This window comes from Trichechus manatus, unplaced genomic scaffold (assembly GCF_000243295.1).
Source record: "Trichechus manatus latirostris isolate Lorelei unplaced genomic scaffold, TriManLat1.0 scaffold00045, whole genome shotgun sequence".
NCBI lineage: Eukaryota > Metazoa > Chordata > Mammalia > Sirenia > Trichechidae > Trichechus > Trichechus manatus.
Window position 1 is genome coordinate 6985830 of NW_004443981.1, and position 23096 is coordinate 7008925.

Sequence of the window (23096 nt, forward strand, 5' to 3'; positions counted from 1 at the left end):
CTTTGACCCCTAAAGGATTTTCCACCTCAACTGAATGTTCTTAGCTGCCTTCAGTCAGCCTCGTCTCACGGCAACCCACACGCAGTGGAACAAAACACTGCCTGGTCCTGTACCATCCCATGACTGGCTGCTGATCAGACTGTTGTGATCCATAGGGTTTTCATTGTCTGATTTTTGGAAGTAGATCACCAGTCCTTTCTTCCTAGTCTGTCTTCATCTGGAAGCTCCACTGAAACCTGTGCAGCATCATAGCAACACACAAGCCTCCACGGACGGATGGGTGGTGGCTGCATGTTGAAGACAGTGATGGTTCAGTGGTTGGATTCTCGCCTTTCAGGCCGGACCTGGGTTGGCTTCTGGCCAATGCACGTCTCAGTTGAATAAAAACAAAACAAAACAACAGCAAGGAAACAAACCTGTTGATGTCAATTCTGACTCATGGAGACCCCATATGCTACAGAGTAGAACCATTCCATAGGGTTTTCTTGGTTGTTTTTATGGAAACCAGTTACCAGGCCTTTCTTCTGCAGCACTGCTGGGTGGGTATGAACTGCCAACTTTTAGGTTAGAAGTTGAATGCAAGCCATTTGCGCCATCTGGGGACCTTTCTCCATTGACTACGGTCCCCAAATTCATCCCACTGATCATGCTTTTTCCCTAAACCCATTGTCCCACCTGGCCATGCTGCCCCTCCCACTGCTGCGATCTTGGGGTGCCCCTGGGCTATGGCGCTCTTTGCTTGCTGCTTGCTTTGCCATTCTTTGCTGGGTTGGCCCATGACTGCACTGGCCCATCCTCAGTATCCCATCTCCTCATGGAGCTTCGTTGGGAGTCCAGCCCCAGCTCCCAGCTCCTCTCAAGGTAGGCAGAGACATCTCAGGACGCCCTTACTCTGTTGTCCAGCTGAGATGGGCCACTGTGAAAGGACAGAATCGCTTATACCTCCTGATGCCCTTTGTGCCTTTTCTTGTGACCCTTACCCCAAGGACTTCAGGAAACATCTGCAGGGGTGGTCGTTTTCATTTTCAACTTCCTGACCACTGTTTGACACCAGATTCAAGGGGATCAGAGGATGAATGGATTTCCTGGGTGATGCAAATATTTAATGGCTGCTAATCAAAAGGCTGGCAGTTTGAGTCCACCCAGAGGTGCCTCGGAAGAAAGGCCTGGTATTCTGCTTCTGAAAAACCAGCCATTGAAACTCCTATGGAGCGCAGCCCTACTCTGACACACTGGGAATGACATGAGTTGGCATCGACAGCAACTGGTGCAGGTGCTGATATAGAATGAACGGTAAAACTCCTCTTGGAGCTGAGCCTTTCTTTCAAGTATTGTTGATCAGTGTTCACAAAGCCCAAGGTCAACTTTATTAGGATCTTTGCACATTGATAAGTGGTCCTCACACAGCCCCATGAAGCAGGTGGCTGCTGGTCTGCTGGTCTTCCGGTTCAGTCTAGGGAGAAGGGGGCCCAGACCTTGGGACAGAGATCAGATGCCCCTGGCCTCCCACTATTGTCACCCTGCGGCTGGGTTGACGACTTTTCCCAGGAAGAGTAAACTCTGGGTGGTCACATCCCAAATGAGCAGCAGAAAAGGCCTGTTGAAATGAGCATGAGGAGCTGCTGTTGCGTTCAGAGACGGAGGCTGGGAAAGGAGGCCGGAGGCAGCCCCAGCTTCGGTCCCCTTCTCGCTCATGTCCACCACCGCCTTGTGCGACACCTGGGGACAGAAGAGGGGGCAGACACGGCATCAGTTTGGGGGCCCTAGGGGGGAGCAGGTGTCACCTTCTGCTGTACTTCCTGCCTTCCTGGGAGGCAGCTCCAGCCTTTATTTCCTTCCTTCTCCTCTCTCCCCTGTTCTCCCCCTCCATCACGTTCCGAGGGTTCGCCCTGACAGTGTCCTTTGCCCTTTGACAGGGACAAATGGGCCTGAGCAGAGCCGAGGGCTGCCAGAATATGCACCAGGCTGCAAAACTCGGCAGCAGCTTTTAGGAGCATTCCTCAAGCGCCTGGGTACATGTGACACAGGCCTCGGTGTCATTTTCTGCTCCTAACAGCACTTAACCTCTCCAGCCCTCATTTTTTTCATCTTTGAAATGGGCTGGTAAGCCTAAATCAATGGTTCTCAAACTGAGCTCAGTGGGCCCCTAGAATCTTCTCAGAGAAGCCTCGGGCCAGAAGACCAGGCGGATGGTGTTCCGAGGGCCCCATCCCGCCTCTGAGAGAGGAACTCGTTTTGCATCTCATTTGCTGCCAGTTTCCTAGGAAGAAAGGATTCTAAAGCTTAAAGAAACATTGAAAAAAACACTGGCTTTGATAACCCCTTTCATTTCTAAAAAAAAAAATGTGAAAACATAAATCCAGCATTGAAGGTAACTGTGAAAGAAATTCTTTAAAAGGTAAAACTATTTCTTCTTTTTTCTTGTTTACCTTCTCAAACACACACACATGCACGCATGCACACGCACACACACACAAGACTACATCCTGATCGCTGCCTTGGTTATATATTCAACTCTCAGCTGGTTTCTTCTGAAGTTCGGAGCAAAGGCTCAGATGGTAATTAATGACTCTATTCTTAAAAAAAAAACACACAAAAAAAAGCAGACAGCCGACAACCAACGAGTGGGAAAGGCCTTTGTTGTTTTCTCTCCTATTATATCTCTCCCTTCCTATTTAAAAAAAAAATCCATTGCCATCAGGTAGATACTGACTCATGATGACCCCATGTGACAGACTAGAACTGCTCCATAGGGTTTTCTTGGCTGTAATCTTTATGGAAGCAGATAACCAGGCCTTTCTTCCCTGGTGCCTCTGGGTGAGTTTGAACCGCCGACCTTTAGGTTAGCAGCCGAGTGCAAACTGCTCGTGCCACACAGGGATCTTCCCTTCCTGTTAGAGGATTATAAACCCTCACCCTTCCTTGTAACTTGCAGTGGTTTTTGCAGAACACAGCCCCATCCATCAATACTGGCCTTGACTTTGGGACCTGCTTTGGCCAATGGCATGTAAACAGCCATGACATAGGCCACGTGTGAGGAGAAGCATTAAGAACTGTTGCACATTCTCTCTTGTCTTTTTTCACTGCTATGAGAATAGCATGTCTCAAGTAGGGGCCTCTCCTCTAACCTACATCCTGGAAGGAAGAAGTCGCGGAAGCAGATCTGTAGCCAGGTGGTTGTGACACACTTCCGACATGCAGAAGGCACTGTTACTGTAAGGCACTGAGATGGGGGGGGTGTTCGTTACTGCAGCAAAGCTGACTAATACTCCACTACTCTCTAGAGCTGCCATGAAGGTGGATAGCCTTTCACCACTTGCCCTAGGAGGAAGTATAAGCAATTAAAATAAAACTATTCCCCCAATATTCTGACTCTGTGGTGACCTGAGATGGGTCTACCCTATTCAGAACCCTGTATGTCTATCCTGAAGAACATAGGCGTCTAGAATAAGGGATGGTGGAAAGGGAGTTACCCACCAGCTATTTGCTTGGGCAATAGTGAAGAGAACCCTCAAAGGTTGTGTTATTGAAGAACCAGAATAGACAAAAGTAAGAGGAACTTGACTATCAAGAACCCCCAGCCCCACATTCACCCCTTACCCTGGAGATGGTTTTGTTGAGCTGCCCAGTGATTCCTGAGAAGTCAGCTTCTAAGTTGAATATGTTGGTGAGACCGATTCGGGGCAGTATCTCTTCCAGGTTATATGTTCCAGAAATGGAAACCCTTGGCAAATGCAAGTCCAGCAGACTGGAGAGAGAATTAGGCAGAGAAATAAACCCTGCTGCCGTGATCTACGTGCTGCATTAGCCTGATTGTTGGCTGCCTGACTGTGGAAGAGAAGCGCTTCCCCATCTGAGAGGAATCACTCCTGAGATACAGCCTGCGAAGGCAGAACATTCTGCTACCCAGAACCCCCTTCTCTCAGACCTCACAAATGCATGGCTGCATCTGAGAAGACTCCCGGCACAGCCCTGTCTTCATCATCTCTGTTGTATGTTATAGAGGGCTTGTTCGGAGCCAGATACTGGGCTAAACTGGTACAAGGCTTAGAAGATTGAGTCCATGTAATAGTCCTGTAAGATAAATACTGTTCATACTCTCTCACCTCCGTATCTGCTTCTTCAGCAAATAATGTTGGTTCAAACTTCCAAACTATATCCTAAATCCAAACACCAAAAAACCAAACCCGCTGCCATCAAATCAATTCCAACACATAACAACCCTATAGGATAGAGTAGAACCACCCCATACGGTTTCCAAAGAGTGGCCGGTGGTTTTGAACTGTGGACCTTTTGGTTAACAGCCAAGTTCCACCAGGGCTCCATCCTAAAACTACCCACTAGTATTCCCCTAATACAGGCCCCCATCATCTCTTACCTGTCTGACTCCAGCTACCTCATCACCACCCAGCAAGCCGAGCCAGCCCACAGAACCCAGAGAGAGAATAAATGTTTGTCTTAAGCCATTCCATTTGGGGATGGTATGCTGTGCAGCCATAAGTAACCAGAACGGAGGGCCTGTTTTTATCCCCGAGCAGCCCATGAACGAAGACTCATCCCAAGAGCTGGTGAAGGGGGCTGGAGCAACCAGAAAGACCTGAAACTGCCATGATAAAACCACCCACAACAAGCAAATGAAATAAAAGGCAATTGGTTAGTGATTGCCTAAAATGGACGTTTTGATTTTTACAATGTTCTTCTTGGTATTTTTTTAAAAATATTTTTTAATTAAGAAAGAGGCGCATGTTAAAAATATACACTGTTGTGTGGGAGTCATGATTATTCTCAATAATTATTCTCAATAATTTGCTGGCTGCACTCAACTACCTTCTGGTAGTTCATTTTTATTGGGAGGAAGAGGGGAGCAAGACGAAAGGAGGTTGGGGCCAGAAAGACACTCAGAAAGGGAGAATAATGATTATCACCCAGGTTGAGTACTTAGCACTCGCTGGGTACCATTCTAAGTTCTCTATAAGTATTAACTCAATTAATTTTCTGAGCAAGCCAATGGGTGGGCATTATGTCCTCGTATTTACAATTGAAGAAATCTAAGCCCCAAAGAGGTGAGAAAATTGCCCAAGATCACACAGTTAGTGAAAGGCAGGCCCATGATTTGAAGCTAGAATTTGGGCTCTTGCAACCAGAGTTGTTCAAGAACTGTTCGGGTTCTTGAGCAAGGTCTGCCAGAAAGGACTGGCTCTTACCTTGGAAGAAGAAGTTGGTCCCATTTTCTCAGGGTCTCTGGTTGCAGCGCGGCCTCTACCTGCTTCATTTTCCCTGGGTCAGGAAGGATCAGCAGGGCCAGCGCATTTCCACTGTATTCTATCTTAAGGACAGTGCAAGCCAACTCCTGGTCATAGAGGAACCTGTGCATTTCCTTTTGGTGCATCATGGGGACCTGGAGAGAGGTCCTCTCATCCACAAAGAACCTCTCCTGCTTCTGGGTCTGGTAGCGATTGAAAGGATGCTTCCACTTGGCTTAGGACACAAAACCCATAAAACCGTAAGAACATCTCTGTATGGATTGACTTGTGTCCCCCAAAAATGTGTGTCAACTTGGCTGGGTCATGACTGCTGGTATTGTGTGGTTGTCCACCATTTTGTGATCTGATGTGATTATCCTGTGTGTTGTAAATCTTAACTTCTATGATGTTAATGAGGCAGGATTAGAGGCAATTATGTTAATGATGTAGGACTCAATCTACAGGATTAGATTGTATTTTGAATCAATCTCTTTTGAGATATAAAAGAGAGAATCAAGCAGAGAGGAGAGGGATCTCATTACCACCAAGCAAAAAGAGACAGGAGCAGAGCACGTCTTCTGGACGCAAGGGTCCCTTCGCTGAGAAGCTCCTAGACCAGGGAAGATTGATGACAAAGACCTTTTCCCAGAGCTGATAGAGATAGAAAGCTTTCCCCTGGAGCAGGCGCCCTGAATTCAGACTACAAGCCTCCTAGACTGTGAAAGAATAAATTTCTGTTTGTTAAAGCCATCCACCTGTGATACTTCTGTTATAGCAGCACTAGATAACTAAGACAGTCTCCAATAGTGCAACTCTGGGCAGATATACGCAAAGCTACATTGGTTTGGTACTTCCTCTTGGGTATAAGTTTGAGGCAAGGAAATGGTGCCAGTACAGGAATCAAGAGGCTGAGATTTATGTCTGACTCAGCCACTAAAATGAGTCACCAGAGTTTGAGCCCTAATGACCCGTGATTTTGTCCCACTTCAGAGCAACTTAGCTTTTAAGAGGTCAAAAGTTATTCCCATCTACTAAGCACCTTTTTGGAGCCCTGGTGGCACATTGGTTAAGACCTGGGCTGCTAACCAAAGGGTCAGCAGTTCAAATCCAAATCCGCCAGCAGCTCCTTGGAAACCCTATGGGGCAGTTCTACTCTGTCCTGTAGGGTCACCATGAGTCAGAATTGACTTGATGACAATGGGTTTTTAAGCACCTTTTAAGAGTCCTTGGGTGGTGCGTATGGGTAGCATGGTTAGTTGCTAATCAACAGACTGGAGGTTTGAGTCCACCCAAAAGCACCACAGAAGAAAGGCCTGGCAATCTACTTCTGAAAAGTAAGCCATTGAAAACTCTATGAAGTCAGAACAGAAATAAATGAAATTGAAAATAGAAAAACAATAGAGAAAATCAACAAATCTAGAAGTTGGTTCTTTGAGAAGATCAATAAATTGAAAAACCTGTGGCGTGTAGTTCTACTTTTATACATACAGGGTTGCCATGAGTCAGAATTGACTCTATAGCAACTGGTTTAAGCAGCTTCTATGTGTGAGGCATTATCTCTTTAAATCTTCACAAAAACTAACACGAAACAAGTATTATTATCCCCATGTTAGAGTTAAGGAAACTGAATCCCTGTGAATTTATGGGAATGCTCCCAATTCACTTGTTTCAGTTCCTTGAAAATGCAGTAGTATCTCTTTTCTGTTGGCCTTTGCACATGCTATTTTTCCAATGTGAACACTGTTCTCCCCACCTCTCCCACAGCCTCTTTGCCTGAGTACTTCCTTCTCATTCTTCATGTCTCAGCTTAGATGCCTCCTCTTCCAGGAAGCTTTCCCTCATTCCCCCACTCTGGATAGGTGCCTCTTTTGAGAGTTCCATGGCACCCATGGATACTCAAGCAGAGCATCAGCATCTCATGAGCTGTAATTGTCTCTTTACTTATTTGCAACCCCTTGGGACTGGGAGCTATACAAGGTGGGAAAACTCTATCTTATTTGTACATTTTCCTTAGAGGTTAGCAAGGTCCCTAAAATGTAGTCGGTACTTCGTATGTGTCCTTGAATAAATGAATGAATGAATAACATTTCTAGACGCCTCAGACATGAGACCTCAGTTTAGCTTCAAATAATTCATTTAGCAAACATTTAAAGGTACTTGTCCTGTGTTAGACTCTGGAGAATCAAATTATTAAGACTCAGGCCCTTCAGCAGACTTCCCATCAGTAACATAAATGGAATTAAAGCAGAAAAACTCTCTTCTTGTGTAAACACTTAGAAACGATGCGTAAAATATTAGGAAAAAATAAATAGACGGCTAAGTTCAAAACCGAGAACGTAAGTTCCCAGAAACAAAGAAGGAAGTCAGATATCTGAGCTGGAGCTGAGGTCATCTGGATCCCAGTCATTAGGATCAGGTACAAACTTTAGGGAGTGATGCTTAATGTCTTCTCAGGGGCAGTAAATGAAATTCAGGCCAATGCTTGGAACTAAGCTCTCTGCAAGTAGCCAGGAGCTATTCCCCATCTGGGAAGACTGGATTAGAAAACTCTGCCCAGCAGCCCAGGGATGAAGCAGAAAATGTCACCACATTCCCAAGACCAAGGGTGGAAGAAGTCATCTATAGGGTAAGGTCTATGTTTTCGTGGCCCATACATGAAGGAACGAAGGAATGAAGGAAGGAAGGCAGGCAGGCAGGAAGGCAGGCAGGCAGGCAAACAGGAAGGCAGGAAGGCAGGCAGGCAGGCAGGCAGGCAGGAAGGAAGGAAGGAAGGAAGGAAGGAAGGAAGGAAGGAAGGAAGAGGGGCCCCTCTCTCAGAGTTTCAAGACCAGTTCCCCAAGACTCAGAGGACCTGACTGCGGGGTCTCTTGGGTAAGAGTCTTTGCTTGTGGAAGGAGGTGGCAATAATCACTTCCAAGCAAGCCCTCACCTTTGAAGAAGATGTAATTCAAGAGAACCATGAGTGTGTCTTGGCTGAACTCCTGCAGGCAGTCCGAGACTTGCCCGTACGTTCGCTTTCTCACGTATTCATTGATGTTCCTCGCCGTGCCAGCAGAATCTGTGAAATTGGCTGAGAAAGCGAGTGCACCATACAGCTCCTTGATGCTGTCCAGAAACCACTGCTGAGGTTTGAGTTGCTTGTCCAGGAAGAGGGAGTTGCCTACTTTTAGTTCAAGTTTGGGACTAGGCAGGTCCAGGGTGTGGAGGAGGCTCTGGAAGCTGTGGTGGAGGTCGGCTTCTGGCGTCTCAGTGAGGTTGAAGCCCAGGCCCTCAAGAATCTGAGTTGAGGTGTTAGCTTGGGCCCCAAGAGAGAGCAGGGCCAGGGTAGTGGAGATGCTTACCGGGGAGAAGAAGATGTTTCTGGGGATGTCTGCTGCGAGCTGCTTATACAAACGCAAAGCAAAATTGGTGATGGTAGGTGTGATTTTGTGGTAGGCTGGGGCTGGCTCTGAGAGTTGGTCACTGGGAGCTTGAGGCACCTCCAGACTCTTATCTCCATGTGCAGGAAAGGGTTGGCAATGGACAGAGGCCAGGACAGCTGCTCCCAGCAGCCATAGCCAAGCTGGCTCCATCCTCTGAAAACAAGATGGTAGACAGGTCACTTTCCTGCATAAATAACTCCATGGTTCTCCATTGCTTACACAAGACACCTCACCATTTATACTGTATCCCACAAGGGTACCATGGGGGGCCATGCAAAGGACAAGGTGGTAAGTAAGTGGTCAGGACCCTGGACACTTTCCCCAAGGCTTCAATTAGAGCTGCACCCCTTTATCTACTTTACATATTGATAGGTCTAGAAGGTATGGTTTAGTAAAGGACTCTGGGCTATAGAAAACTGCCATAATCTATTCTCCCTTTCTCCCTCCCTTCCATTTACCCCTCCTTCCATCTACCCTTCCTTCCTTCCACTTATCCTTCCTCCCTCCATCCTGCTCTCCCTTCTGAAAGGGAGGCATAATCATGATGAGGCATGATCGGCTCTGTCTTATAGATGGGAAACTGAAGCTCTGCAAGGTGAAATAACTTGCTCCTCCCTTCCTTTGTCTTTGTTCTTCTTTATTTCCAGTCATTCCTTCAACAGTTCATTACATTTCAAGGATCTAGCTGGTCCAGGAACTGTGGTAGGTACTCGGTGTGTGGTAGGGGAAGGAAATAAACATAAACCCTGACCTCCTGGAGCTTAGAGTGTAGTTGAGGTGACACTCGACAACTAAATAAACAAATATATATAAATTGCAATTTGAGAAGGATGCAATGGAGCAGATGTACAGCACACTGTGATAGTGAGTGATGCTGGGCTCTCTTGCAGCTAGGTGTGGTCACGTAATGATGCTATTGATAATTAGAAGGGAGGATAATGGGTGAAACTCAAAGGCAGGGGAATGCCTTCTAACTCGTGGTCTTTCATTAGCTGGAGTGAGGCTGTGATGACTGGCCACCGGGACCATGCTGATGATGGCAACCACTGACGGGTGGTAAAGCATGGACTAGGTGGAGCTTGGGAGGAGAGGTGAGAGCTACAGCTCTGTCTCCATCCATTCTCTGTTTATTTGAATATCTCTGGTCACATACAGTGGCTGAGCTCTATATCCTAATTGATGCAGGGGTTTAGGGAAGATATCCCTGTGCTTTTCTTCCCCGCGTTAAGTTAGAAAATGTGCAAAAAGAGGCTGCTATCCACCTCTAGGGGTCAAAGTTGTGCAGGGGCAGGAGGACCCCTTGCTGCAGGGTTGCAGCTCTGGTTCTTGTGGGGACTGTCACATAGGCCACGCTGCTCTGCCGCCACGCCTAGTGCCCTCCTTTCCTGTCAGGCCTCCACATGCATCTCTATATCCTTCCAGGGACACATGTCCCTGCTGCCACCAGACCCTTCCTGACAATGATGTCCTCAGTGAAGGAGGGTGTCACCCTCCTGTGCCCTTCAAAACTGGCCCTCTCATTGTCCCATTTCCACAGTGGGGACCACATTGACTGTGTTGTCAGTCTGTTCTGACCACCTTGGTATTTTCACCAGCAACTTTGATAGTTTTTGCCCAAACCAACAACCTCGGGATCAGTCCAAAGCCCTGTGGCAGGGTGGGAGAGATCACATTTGTGTACATGGTTCATAGCTCCTGGTGCCCTAACTACTCTGCCAAACCACAAAGGCTAGTTGTCAGGAGGGATGAGCACAGCCTCATTATCCGTGATGTCAAAACACGTTTGCAGGTCAAAGTACTGGGGGCAATGTCCCAAGGCCACATACATCTCCCCCCACACAACCCAGTGTCGGTGCAGTTAGTGAGTTTCTGTACACCTCGGGTTTTCCTTTGAGGGGGGATTTGGAAGATGCAGAACAATTTTACAAATTGGTTCTTTCCTGGGGAAAATAAAAAATATAGCTGTGGGGACTTCCGGGAAACATGGCACTATAGACAGAAGCACCACGCCCTCCCTCCACAGCAAAGATCTGAAAAACTAAGTCAAACAGACACACGTGTAAATCCTGAAAACCTAAGCATCAAATGGAGAGATAAAGAACTCAGCCAAGCACCTAATGGAATAAGAAACCGACCAAGAACAGAGAGAAGAGATACATGCAGAGGTCCCCCATCAGCTACCGCAGCACAGATCCACCATCTTGGACACCTATTGGAGATCAGTGAACAGTGGGTACGAGAAAGCAGCTTCACGGAGCTTCTAGCAGGAGACAGAACAACTGGTAACCATCGAAACACGCTTTCCCACCCCCCACCCTTCTTCACCCCCACTCGGCCTCATCTGCTTCCTGTGGCCACAGTCTCTTGGCCAGGTAGCACCAGCTTCACCCTTGAGCCTGTTCGATTCCACCAGGTTGCACTGTTGGCTCCCTGAGTGCCATTTGTTGGCTGCTGGTGTTAATTTTTTCCGCTTCATTAGATTTCTTCCTTACCTCTCACCACGCCCCCCCTCCTTTCTCTCAAACACCTGGCTCCATATGCAGTCTTTGCTTCTTTCTGAAAGGCTGAGGGGTGCTGCTCGACTGTGGGACTGCTTCCCTGCCCGTGCTACTGCTGATGGAACCCCAGGGGCTTTTTTTGTTTGTTTGTTCTCGTTTGATTTGTTTGTTTGTTTTCTTTTTCTTTTCTTGGCTTGGGAGCCCCAAGGGCAGTGCTGGATGGCTTGGGAGCTTCTTCTTTACTCTGTGCAGACGCACAGTGACCTCCCTGGGGGCATTTCTTTTTTCTTGTTTGTGTTTTTTTTTTTCTTGGTTTTATTTTTTTGTTTCTTTGTTTTGTTTTCTTCTCTCTCTTTTTCTCTTTTTGTCTTTCTTTATTTCCAGTTTCTCGTCTCTCTATACTTACCTTCTCTTCCTATCTCCTGAATACCTGGCACTGTGTGAAGCTCTACCTCTTCTAGTCAGGCTGTACTTCATGGCCTGAGACCAACTTCTCCAGTCCTACCAGCCACACCGGTGGGATCCTTGGGGGCTTTTTTTTCCCTCTAATTTCTAATTATTCATTTTTTTCTTTTACCCTTTTTCCTTTTGTTTTTTTCCGTTTCTCAGTCTCTCATCTCTCCGCTCCAACAACAAGCTTCCTTAGCACTCTTTGTTGTTGTTGGTTTGTTTGCGTGCGTGTTTTTGGCTCCTGTTCCTCTCTCCTCTTTCCCACACCCGTCTTAGCTCCACACATAACAATCTCCTCCCTTCTTCCTGCCTACCTGCACCGTGCACTGAACATCACAACCCCAAGCAATACAGGCACGGCCAACCAGAACCTGCCCTGCCCTGATTCCCAGCCCACCGTATCGGCCCTAGTAAGTGCCACAAACAACTCATCCTAGCAACTCTTCTTTGGCTGGACCTGCCAAACTCCCTGAGGGACTGAATTGTTGGGTGGAGGGCTGTGGGGACCATGGTCTCAGGGACCATCTAACTCAATTGGCATAACATAGTTTATAGAGAAAATGTTCTATATTCTACCTTGGTGAGTAGCATCTGGGGTCTTAAAAACCTGTGAGCAGCCACCTAAGATACTCAGCTAGTCTCACCCCTTCAGGAGCAAGAGAGAATGAAGAGAACAGGATACAAGGAAAAGTTTAGTCCAAAGAACTAATGGACCACAGCTACCAAGGCCTCCACCAGACTGAGTCCATCATAGCTAGATGGTGCCTGACTACGACCACTGACTGATCTGACCGGAATCACAACAGAGGGTTCTGGACAGAGCTGGATAAGGATGTAGAACAAAATTCTAACACACAAAAAAAGACTAGATTTACTGGCCTGTCAGAGACTGGAGAAACCCCCGAGAGTATGGCCCCTGGACACCCTTTTAGCCCAGTGGTGAAGTCACTCCCAAGGTTCACTGTTTAGCCGGGGATTGGACAGCCCCATAAAACAAAAAGGGACTAATGAGGCACAGCAGTCCAGGGACAAGGACTAGAAGACAGGAGGGGACAGAAAAGCAGGTGATAGGGAACCAGGGTTGAGAAAGGACGGTGTTGACATGTCGTGGGGTTGTTAACCATTGTCATAGGGCAATACGTGTACTAACTGTGTAATGAGAAAGTATTTGTTCTGTAAACCTTCATCTAAAGTACAAAAAAAAAAAAAAGAATTATGTATGTGAGATCAAATTGACAACAGCAACTCAAAAGGTTTGAGGGGAAACCTAGGGGACAGTGAGTTGTGATGGAATAATTTGGAAGAGGATAGTGAGAATAGCAGCACAACTGGAAGAATGTAATCGATGTCACTGAATTATACATGTAGAAACTTTTGAAATGGTGTATCTTTGGCTACGTATATTTTCACCGAGAGAAAAAAAAATGTCCTCCAAGGTTAAGAAGGGAAAATGTTGAGATGTCATGGGGTTGTTAACCAATGTCATAAAACAATATGTATGCTGACTGTTTAATGAGAAACATATTTGTTCTGTAAACCTTCATCTAAAGTACAATTAAAAAAAATAAAAAACTCCATTTTCCTAAAAAAAGGACAGACTTACTGGACCGGTAGACACCAGAGCAACCTCAGAGATTACTGCCCTGGGACACACTTTAAACTTGGAACTCAAACCACTCCCAGAGGTCACTTTTCAGCCAAATGACAGATTGGCTCATAAAATACATAATATCACTCATGAGTACTGTGCTCCTCTAAATAATCATCTAGATGAAACAAACGGTAAAAATTTACCCTAGACCAAAGATGAGAAGGTAAGGGGCGGGGGGCAGGGAAGCTAGATAAATGGAAACAGAACAACCAGAATGGAAATAATGAGAATGCTGACACATTGTAAAAAATGTAACCAATGTCACTGAACAATATGTACAGAAATTTTTAAATGAGAACCTAATTTGCTGTGTAAACTGTCACCAAAAACACGATAAAATGTTAAAAGAAATTAAAAAATAAAGCTGTGATGAAACTATTTTTGGTTTATTCCTTTTATTCCATTTAACTCACCTCCATTTTCTACCCTAGTACACCCCCAAAATTCCTAGACTTGCTGAAATAGGGTTGAATTTATTTCCCAAGGCAGGATTGAGTTGTAAATCAGAGGCCCTGGGTTGAAATCCAAGGCGCTGCTGGTAACTCGCTGTGCAAGTAAACCTCATGTTAACCTTGGTGTTCCCATTTTCTAATGTAAATGACGATGCTACCTCCTGGGGTCCCTTAAGGATTACCTGACATACAATATACATACTCGCTGGCACAAACGAAGTGCATGAGGCTAGTTTTCTTCCCTTTCCACCAAGGCCAAGTGTAATTACACCCAGTTCATTCCTTTATTCCCTTTTCAGAAAGATCCCAGAGGAAAATGAAGGACTCCATTTATTAACTGTAACATCCTCATTTATTAGGTGTTTACTGTGTGTCTCGGGGATATTAGATACATTGTATCAGTGGTTCCCAACCAGAAGTGTTTGCAAATGCACACGTGTGTATGTGTGTGTGTGTGTGTGTGTGTGTGTGTGTGTGTGTGTATGGCAGGGGTGGATTTGGATCACCTCAATGACTAAGGAAGGAGGGTGTTACTGGCGCTTAGTGGATGAAGGTCAGGGACGCAAAAGAATAGTCCAGAAGAGTCACATGCAATGAATAGTGTCCTGCCAAATGCCAATAGTGCCCTTGCTGAGAAACCCTTTCTGTCACTTCGTTTAATCCTTATGAGAACCTTAAGGAGTCCCTGGGTGGTGCAAACAGTTAATTGCTCCCTGCTCTCTGAAAGTTTGGAGGTTGGAGTCCACCTAGCGGTGCTCTAAAGAAAGGACCGGAGATTTACTTCTGAAAAATCAGCCGCTGAAATCCTGTGGAGCACAGTTCTACTCTGACACACATGGGGTTGACCGCAACTGGTGGTTGGAGAACCTTAAGAAGTAGGTATTATTACTGTTTTACTCATGGGTAACCTGAAACTCAGAGTCTGAACAAATACTTGGTAAGCAGCGGGGCAAGATTCAAACTCCAGACCAGGGCTCTTAAGCGCGACATTTTTCATAACACAGAATATCTAGCAAATTAGATACAACCACACTGTTGTTTTGCTTTGTGTTATACTGTTCTGTTTTCCTGCCTAACTGCCAGGAATAGTTGAGGTACCTCTGTTGCAAGCAAAGTTTTCCATAAAAGGCTATTGAAAGCCTGAAGTTCCCACTTCAAGACTTGGAAGAGGTACCTAAATGCATTTTTCCTTTTGGGGACTCACTTTTCCCACCCCTGTCCCTCAAAGCCAGAGAGAGTGAGAGAGAGAGAAGCCACCACCACCCCTGCCTTTGTCTCCGGCACCAGGGACGTGCCGCAGTACTCACAGCAGGGTCACTGGTTTTCAGCTCCACATCACCTTCTGCTCACAGGAAAATGGCGTTTGAAGATCCCAGCAGCCTCGTCAATATTTGTCAGGTCAATTCCTGGAACTGACTTGGAGACAATGACCAGCACACAGGAAGGGATCCTTTCTTCTCAGTGGCTGTCCTGTCTGCCTGTCCTACACACACAGATGAGTTGTAGTTCTGGACCAAGCTAAGTTTGAGGATCTTCTGATATTGATGAGATGGCAGGGGGTCTGCCGATCTGGGTGCCTCGCGTGTTCCAGACAGTGTTGTTTATTGATTACCCTCGCAGCAGAAGTGCAAGGGAGGCACGGTGTCGCTGTTTTATAGACGGGAAACTGAAGCTCTGTGAGGTTAAGTAACTTGTTCAGGAAGTGGATGACGAGGCATAATCAGAAGACCGATCTGACTCCCCGGCAAGCCTGCACCACCGCGGGTGTAGCAAGTTGGCAGGATACAAGATCAACATACGAAAATCAATTCATTGTCTATGTACTAGCAACCAACGATCTGGAAAAGAAATTAAGAAAACAATTCTATTCATAATAGCAGAAAATAATACAATAGATTTGTTTTTTATAAATAAATTTAACAACAAACAAGTGCATGATACATACATTAAACACTACACAGCACTACGGAGAGAAATTTACAGATTTAAATAAATGGAGAGAAACTCCATGTCCATGTATTTCCTACCCATAAACCCATTGTCATCGAGTCGATTCTGACTCATAGTGACCCTATAAGACAGAGGAGAACTGCCCCATAGGGTCTCCAAGGAGCCACTGGTGGTTTCGAACTGCTGACCTTTTGGTTTGCAGCCAGATGCTTAACCACTGCACCACCAGGGCACAGTATTTACTAGAAGGCTCAGTACTGTTAAGAGGACAGTTCTCCCGAAATTGATCTATAGAGAAAACAAAATCTCAATGAAACTGTCAGCTGATTTCTCTTTTGTAGAAATCGATGGGCTGATCTTAAAATTTATATGGAAATATAAAGGATCTTTTCTTTCTTTCTTTTTTTTTTTACGTTTCTTACCACAGAGTAGCTTTGCTTTTGGGTTTCAACTAATGTGTCCTGCAGTGTTTAATTCTAAAGCTGGACTTTGAAATGCATTTCGTGTGCCATCTGGTGAGATGGTTTTGAATCACATACCTGGGGCCAAAAAGGGAGGCCCCATTTGTAGACAGTTCTGAGTGGGACTGAGCATGTGTCCACACAGTGAGCATGCTTTGGGGAGAGAAAAAGCTAAACCCATTGCCGCTGAGTTGAACCTGACTCATAGTGGCTCTATATGGGGAGAGAGGTGGATGCGAAATTCTGCATGAATACCTGCCTTTTCTTCCAAACTCCCAGCTGGTAAACGAGCTAGAAAGAAACATTTTTGTTTTAAATCTTTCCTGATATTGCTAACAATAAGAACAATAATATTGATAAGTAGCATTCATTTGTTTTTGTTGCTGGTTGCCATGGAGTCAACTTGACTCATGGTGACCCCATATACAACAGAGCAAAATGGTGCCCAGTCCTGGCACCTGCCCATCTTCACGATCATTGGTAAACTCAAATCCATTGTTGTGGCTCCATCGTGTGTTCTGAGTGCCGTCCAACCTAGAGGGCTCATCTTCCAGTGCTATATTGCACAATATTCTGTTGTGATCCATAGGATTTTCGTCAGTTCATTTTCAGAAGTAGATCCCAGGCCTTTCTTCCTAGTCTGTCTTAGCTTGGAAGCTCTGCTGAAACCTGTCCACCATGAGTGACCCTACTGATATTTGAAATAGCCATGGCATAGCTTCCAGAATCACAGCAACACTCAAGCCATCACAGTATGACAAACTGACAGATGGGTGTGGTGCTGCCTTCATTGGGCACCTACAATTTGCAAGACATCGTCTTCCGCGCTTTCTGTGTATTTACTCACACACTAACCCAATTGAAGTAGCGCTACCACTAATCGCCAGTTTTTAGAGGAGGAAAGTGAAGCACAGAGAGAAGAAATGACTTACTGAAGGTCACAGTTAGGAGACGGTAGAGCTGGCCTTCCAGCCCTGGTTTGGAAGCTGGGGCTGGAGACCTTGCAATCCTCTTTCCTGAGCTTGGTCCCTCTTGTCCCTGCCTCCATACTATGTAACCGTCATGCTGGTGAAGTCCCCAGTGCCACCTCATCAGGAGCCACTTCTGCCTGCACCTTGGCACAGGGGTAGCAGCAGTTCCCTGGGGGCAGGAACACCCGTCGAGACGACTATACTCCATGGAACTTTCCAGGGCTGGTGCCCAATGGAGAGCCTTTTATCCTTATCACTAGCTTAGTTCCTTGCTCCTGAAATTTAGTAAAAGGGCCAGTTGAAATTCACACTTGCAATATCCCTGCCCTGCCCACCCCGGATTTCACGCTCCATGAGGCTGCCTTAGGTCTGTGCTGTGCCCCGGCCTCAACACAGTGTCCGGTCCCCAGGATGTGCTCAGTCCAGTGAGATACCTGCAGATGGATCCACGGACAACTGACGGGCAGGTGGCAGGGCACATCCAGGGTCTGCCAAGGGACCACAGAGGTCTCCAAACTCAACGCCCACCCAGAAAATCCAGATGCCCGGGTGCCCTGGGTTGGTCTGCTGACATGTTGCCTATGACGTATTTTAAAATGCTTCAGCACAGACGCAAACGAGGTGGTAAATTATTTTTATTTACATTCTAGTGGCAGCTCCTTCACAGAGGAGCAACCCAGACCAGGAACAGACCCTGCAGGGGGAAGCGTATTCCCATTTGGAAGATTCTCTTCAGAAGCCCATGCTCCCAGCTCTGGCTAGCTTGATCTAGAATCAGCACGAGAGGCTTAGTTAATAAGATCAGTGGATAGCTTCTTTAAAAAAGCGATTTTTCCACTGGCAAACCACGTGGTGTTCAAGATGTATGGATGGGCTAGAAATATTACACAAGCACCTTTGTCCTTGTTTGAACAAGAGTTGGTTCTGACTCATACCGACCCTATATGGGAAGAGAGGTGGGTGCAAATTCTGCATGAATGCAGAATGGTGTCCTGGGCTCAGGATTCTGAATCAGTTGTTTGTTGAGACTCTTTTTGGAAGTTTTCTCACCTAACTCTGATTAGAAGGTTAGCAGAATCTGCCTTTCAAATATTTTCACTTCTGTCTTGAATGAGACTTTCATGTATTGCGAAGGACAGGCATCTGAAGGAGCAGAGAGCTGGGACCTCACCGAGCCGCCAGAATGTTCTATGACTGCCCTGAGGCTGTTCTTGGTGATAAAAGTCTGAGTGGTCACCAGAACCCACCTGAGACCCGCGTTCATTGTAACCTGGCACCCAGGAGAGTGGCTGTGGAGGAGGAGGCTGACACCCCTACCCTGATGATTGGAGATGCCCCATGGCTACCTGAAAGAACTAGTGGTTGTGAACTACAAATGTGCCTTCAGCCAGCCTTCACACCTGCTCTTGTCGGGCGTCCTGTCTGCTCTGAACACTGTTCGTGCGTGGAGCCATGTCCCATCTACTGTGGTCCTTAGAGGAAGGGACGACTGGTTTCTCCTTGTGCTTTAGTGGAACTCCTAGGGGCAGAAAACTGTACAAAGCTTGGTACAGGCAGCAGTATGAAGAGTCAATCAGAGGCGTGAGAGCTGGGCTTTGGTCCTGGTCTAATTCTTCGCTGGAGTGTCCCTGGGGCCTGGGTCAGGTGTTTCTCCCTTTGAGTCTCTGCTTCTCTGTTTGTAGAATAAAGCGGAGGAAAGGCAGGGAATTAGGTTGGAGGCGGACTAACTGTTAACGGCAATAATGCGGATTGGAGCCGCCTGCCGCAATAGCCAATTCTGAGACAGGGGGGAGGTGAGCAGCAAGAGGTTTATTATATATCGATATATAGGAGACAGAGTGGAATAGATTCCTCCAAAAAACCCGTCTCCCCCACTGGAGATTAGCTGAAGGCTTTTATAGAGACAGGATTATGGGTCTTAGAAGTTTGTGTTCGTTTCCCCTTGAAGTGGTCATGTCTCAGATGAGTTAATCTTCTACTGGTATTCTTGGGGGTTATCTGGTGACATTTTGGGGGATTATCTGGCGACATCCTGGTTTTTCTTGTCACAAGATGGGTGCTTTGTTTGGTTTTTCATCCTTAGATCATTATCACTTGTTTTCCACCCTCCAAGGAGGAACCTCGGTTAATCTTAAACCTTTTTAGGGACTGGAGAAAGAAGATCATGAGACAACGTGGTGGTTAGCAATGGGGAGTAAATAACAGTGAACCAGGCCTGTGCAGCCTCTTCCATAACCAGTAAGCAAGGTACAACCGCAGCTTACATTAAGCAAGGTACGCACGGGCTGACTTGTGTTTACTTACTAATCTGTAGTGCACAATTTCACATGGGTTTTACCACACTTTGTGCACTACAGATTAGTAAGTAAACACAAGTCAGCCCGTGCGTACTTTACTTATTGGGTAATCCGTCCCTGGATTAGGTTCTGCTGAAGCTTCCGCCAGCTCTCCGGCAGAATTCCTCTCTGTTTTCTTTCTTTCCATGTAAAAGAGCTTGTGAAAGCCCACGTGAGGCCCTGGGCATATGGTGGCGTGGGGCGCCCCAGGAAAGGGGCGTTCGGGACTGCCGTAAGGAAGGGCTCTGCTGGAAGCTACAAAGGCCGCCCTGGGTGATGGGGTGAAGGGGGAGGAGCCAGAGAGCATGTCTGGTAGAGAGGGAGGGAGGGAAGCATGGTGGGCAGGACTCCGGGGCTCCCGCTGACGCCATGGCCATTGCACTGTGTGTGGCTCCCAGGCATCAGAGTAAAGAGCCAGACCGTGGTCGCTACAAAGCTGCGGGGAGGAGGCTGAGCACCCCAGAGGGGTGTGTGTGTGTGTGACAGAGTGAGAGGGAGCAGTGCGTGTATGCATATGCGTGTATATCTATGTGTGATGTGAGTGTGTGTGTATGTGAGAGTGTGTGTATGTGTGTGAGTGCGTATGTGTATGTTTGAGAGTTTGCATGTGTGTAAGAGTATGTGTGTGAGCAGTGTGCGTGCATATGTGTGTATACATGTGTGTGCATGGGAGTACGTATGTGCGTGAGTGTGTGAGTGTGAGTGTGTGTGCCCGTGAGTGTGTATGTTTGAGAATGTGCATGTGTATGAGTGTGTGTGTGTGAGTATGTGTCTGAGTGTGTCTGTGAGTCTGTATGCATGTCTGTGAGTGTATATGTGTGTGAGTGAGAGCTTGTGTGTGTGTGCATAAGAGTATGTATGTATGTGTGGGTGTGTGAGTGTGTGTGAATGTGTATATGTGTGAGAGTTTGTGTGTGTGTGTGAGTGTGCAAGCGAGTGCATGTGTATGCATGCGTGTGTGTGAGAGAGAGAGATTGAGTGTCAGAGTCAGGAAGGCTGCCAGCCCGAGGAACCTAGATGAAAATCACTCCCCGGCACTCAGAGATACCCTTGCAGCCCATAAATGAGGCCTTGCCATTTCCTGCTGCAGAAATGCAACTGGCTCTCTGGTGCTCCTAAAAAAGTCCACATTGAGTTCACTCGCACCTTTTGGTTAGCACCTGATGCTTAACCGTTTGCACCACCCATAGACTCCTACTTCCCAAGGCAAACCCTGTTAATTCCCTAGAGCAGCAAGAGAACTTCCTGCAACATTGGAAACAGGCTACAGCTGCACTCTCCAGTGTGGTAGCCACTCAGTCACCTGTGGCTATTGAACACTTGAAATGCGGCTAGTGTGAACGAGGGACAAAATTTTAAATTTTATTTCATTTTAATTTAAATAACCATCTCTGGCTTGTGGCCTCTGTATTGGACAGCACAGCCCTAGACTTTGACAGAAGCTCTTCCTTCTCTGCAGTGGTTCTCCTGAATCAAGAGTAAACAACCACATTTATTGAGCACTTACTATACGCCAGACACTGTTGCGGGCACACTCATTAACATTATACCCATTTTCAAGGCAGTAACTTGGTTTCAGTGCTTTGCACAAGGTCATATACTTAGTGAGTCACAGAAGTGTTGGATGGACACTTCAGTCGTCCTCTGACATGAACTCCGGTGACATCTCAAACCACTGACAGCTCTCTCCTGCCTGTGACTGTCTCCTGCCCTAGCTTGGTGTCTCCATCTTCTCTAGGCTCCGTCTGCTGTTCTGTGTTCCCCAGCCTCCTGCGCTGCCTCCTTTTACTTTACCCAACCCTACTTGCAGTCTGAAAAATAAAGAGCCTCCGCAGTACCCTGAAGGATCCCCTTGTGGTGGTTAAGGTTGTGTGCCAACTTGGCTGGGCAATGATTCTGAGGGGTTTGACAGTTATGATGTGGTTTGGCAGTTATGATATAGTTTGGCAGTTATGTAATGATGTAATCACCTCCATGATGAGATCTGATATAACATCATCTCCTCCATGATGAGATCTGCTATGAGCAGCCAAGCAGTTAAAAGGGAGTTTCCTTGTGGGTGTGGCCTGATCCAATATATATGGACTTTCTGGCAAAGCTCGCCGACTTTTGCTCTGCTCTGGATCCTGCATTCAGCTCTTCATCATCTAAACTCCAGTTCTTGGGACTTGAGCCAGCAGGCCATCTTACCCGTTGATCTTGGGTTCATCAGCCAGTGCAGTTGCATGAGTCAGGAGAGGCCTTCAGCCTGATACCTGACCCACGGACTTGGGACTCTAGTCTCTACAACAGCGTGAGCCATTTTCTTGACATAAATCTCTCTCTCTCTGTATATATGTCACTGGTTTTGCTTCTGTAGAGAACCCAGCCTAAGACACCTCTGATCACCCCTGCCTTTGCATCTTTGCAATGCTGTTTCCTCTACAGAACAAGCCCTTCCCAGCCTTCTGCACGTTCATGTTCAGTCCATACTTGTGGTTCAGATGCCACCACCTCCTTGAAGTCTTTGCCTAAGCCCAGGTGAGGGTGACTTCTCTCTGCTCAGAAGCTCCTCAGCACTTTGCCTGCCCTCCTCAACCCCCCTTGTGGCACTGATCATTGTCTTTCTTGTATAAATGTCTTTTCTCTCCTCCCAGACCAGGAGCATCTGGGAGTGATGCTGATGACACACACACACACAAAAATTACTAAGAGATTGACCCTAAGACTTTGATAGTCCCTTTTATCTTACAGTTAATACCTTTTGATACTAGCCATAATAATTACAGAAATGATAATTATGTTATACTAACACTTATTGAACACTGACTAGCTCCCAGGCATCCTTCTAGGCACTTCATAAATAGTAACTTACTTTGTCAACAACCTACGAGTTTGGTAATATTATTATCTCTGTTTTAAAGGTAATCATCAGTGCTTTTTTTGTTTGTTTGCCTTTATGAAATAAGTCCAGGGGATTCAATATCAGACGGCTGGCAGAGCCAGCTGTGCTAGCACCTGAGTCTGCAGTGACATATTAGCTACATGTCCTTGGGCAATCCACTTTCTCTTCAGAGCCTCAATTTCGTCATCTGTGAAATGGGGGGTGTAACACTCCCCATCTGGCAGGTGACTGTGAAGTTCAAGTGATAACATGTATCCTCAGCACCAAGCTCACTGTCCATGTGTGGCCAGTGCTCAGTTCCCAGGTGTGACTATTCAGCAGCTGTCTTCCACAGCCTGTCTTCCACCTCTGCTTGTACATCATCACCTGCCTCGGACCCCAGAAAGTTGTTGCAGATACCTACCTCTTCTGGAGCAAGTGGTCTCACTTCCTCAGTCTCAGGGCTGACAAGTCTTGTTCCAGCTGCCCCATCTTGCCCTGTCCAGGGAGGATGAAGAAGTCCAGGGCATCTCCACTGTAGTCCATTTGCAGCACAGAGCAGTTCAACCCTGGATCCACCCCAAAAGCAAACTCCTCCACCTGGTGCGTCATGAGGACCTGAACAGTGACCGACTTGTCCACTAGGAATGAAGAGCCTTTACTTGTCTCTGCTGGGTCAAAGGGCTTCTCCCTCTTGGCTAGTACAAAGAAAGAAGAAAAGTTTTATGTCAAGATGCAATTAGTGAGGTGATAGAAGCAAAAATGGTGAAGTAAGGACATCCAAAGGAGTCCTTGTGGC

At 46.6% G+C, this 23096-nt stretch overlaps 2 protein-coding genes across 2 annotated transcripts in view; both read right to left on the minus strand.

The window, feature by feature from the left end:
- Nucleotides 1-215: 215 nt before the first annotated feature.
- Nucleotides 216-15366, minus strand: SERPINA11 (serpin family A member 11). The gene is made up of 5 exons (XM_012555661.2): nucleotides 15024-15366; nucleotides 8173-8818; nucleotides 5205-5478; nucleotides 3601-3748; nucleotides 216-1719 (listed from the first exon to the last, which is right to left on the minus strand). Exons 2-5 carry the CDS (start codon nucleotides 8813-8815, stop codon nucleotides 1516-1518), a joined length of 1269 nt encoding a protein of 422 aa, XP_012411115.1. The 5' UTR covers nucleotides 8816-8818; nucleotides 15024-15366; the 3' UTR covers nucleotides 216-1515.
- Nucleotides 15367-22741: 7375 nt separating this feature from the next.
- The window catches only part of SERPINA12 (serpin family A member 12), a 32705-nt gene continuing 32350 nt past the window's right edge, over nucleotides 22742-23096 (minus strand). Inside the window, 1 exon segment of the mRNA XM_012555636.1 lies at nucleotides 22742-22995. Coding sequence (XP_012411090.1) covers nucleotides 22742-22995 — 254 coding nt within the window.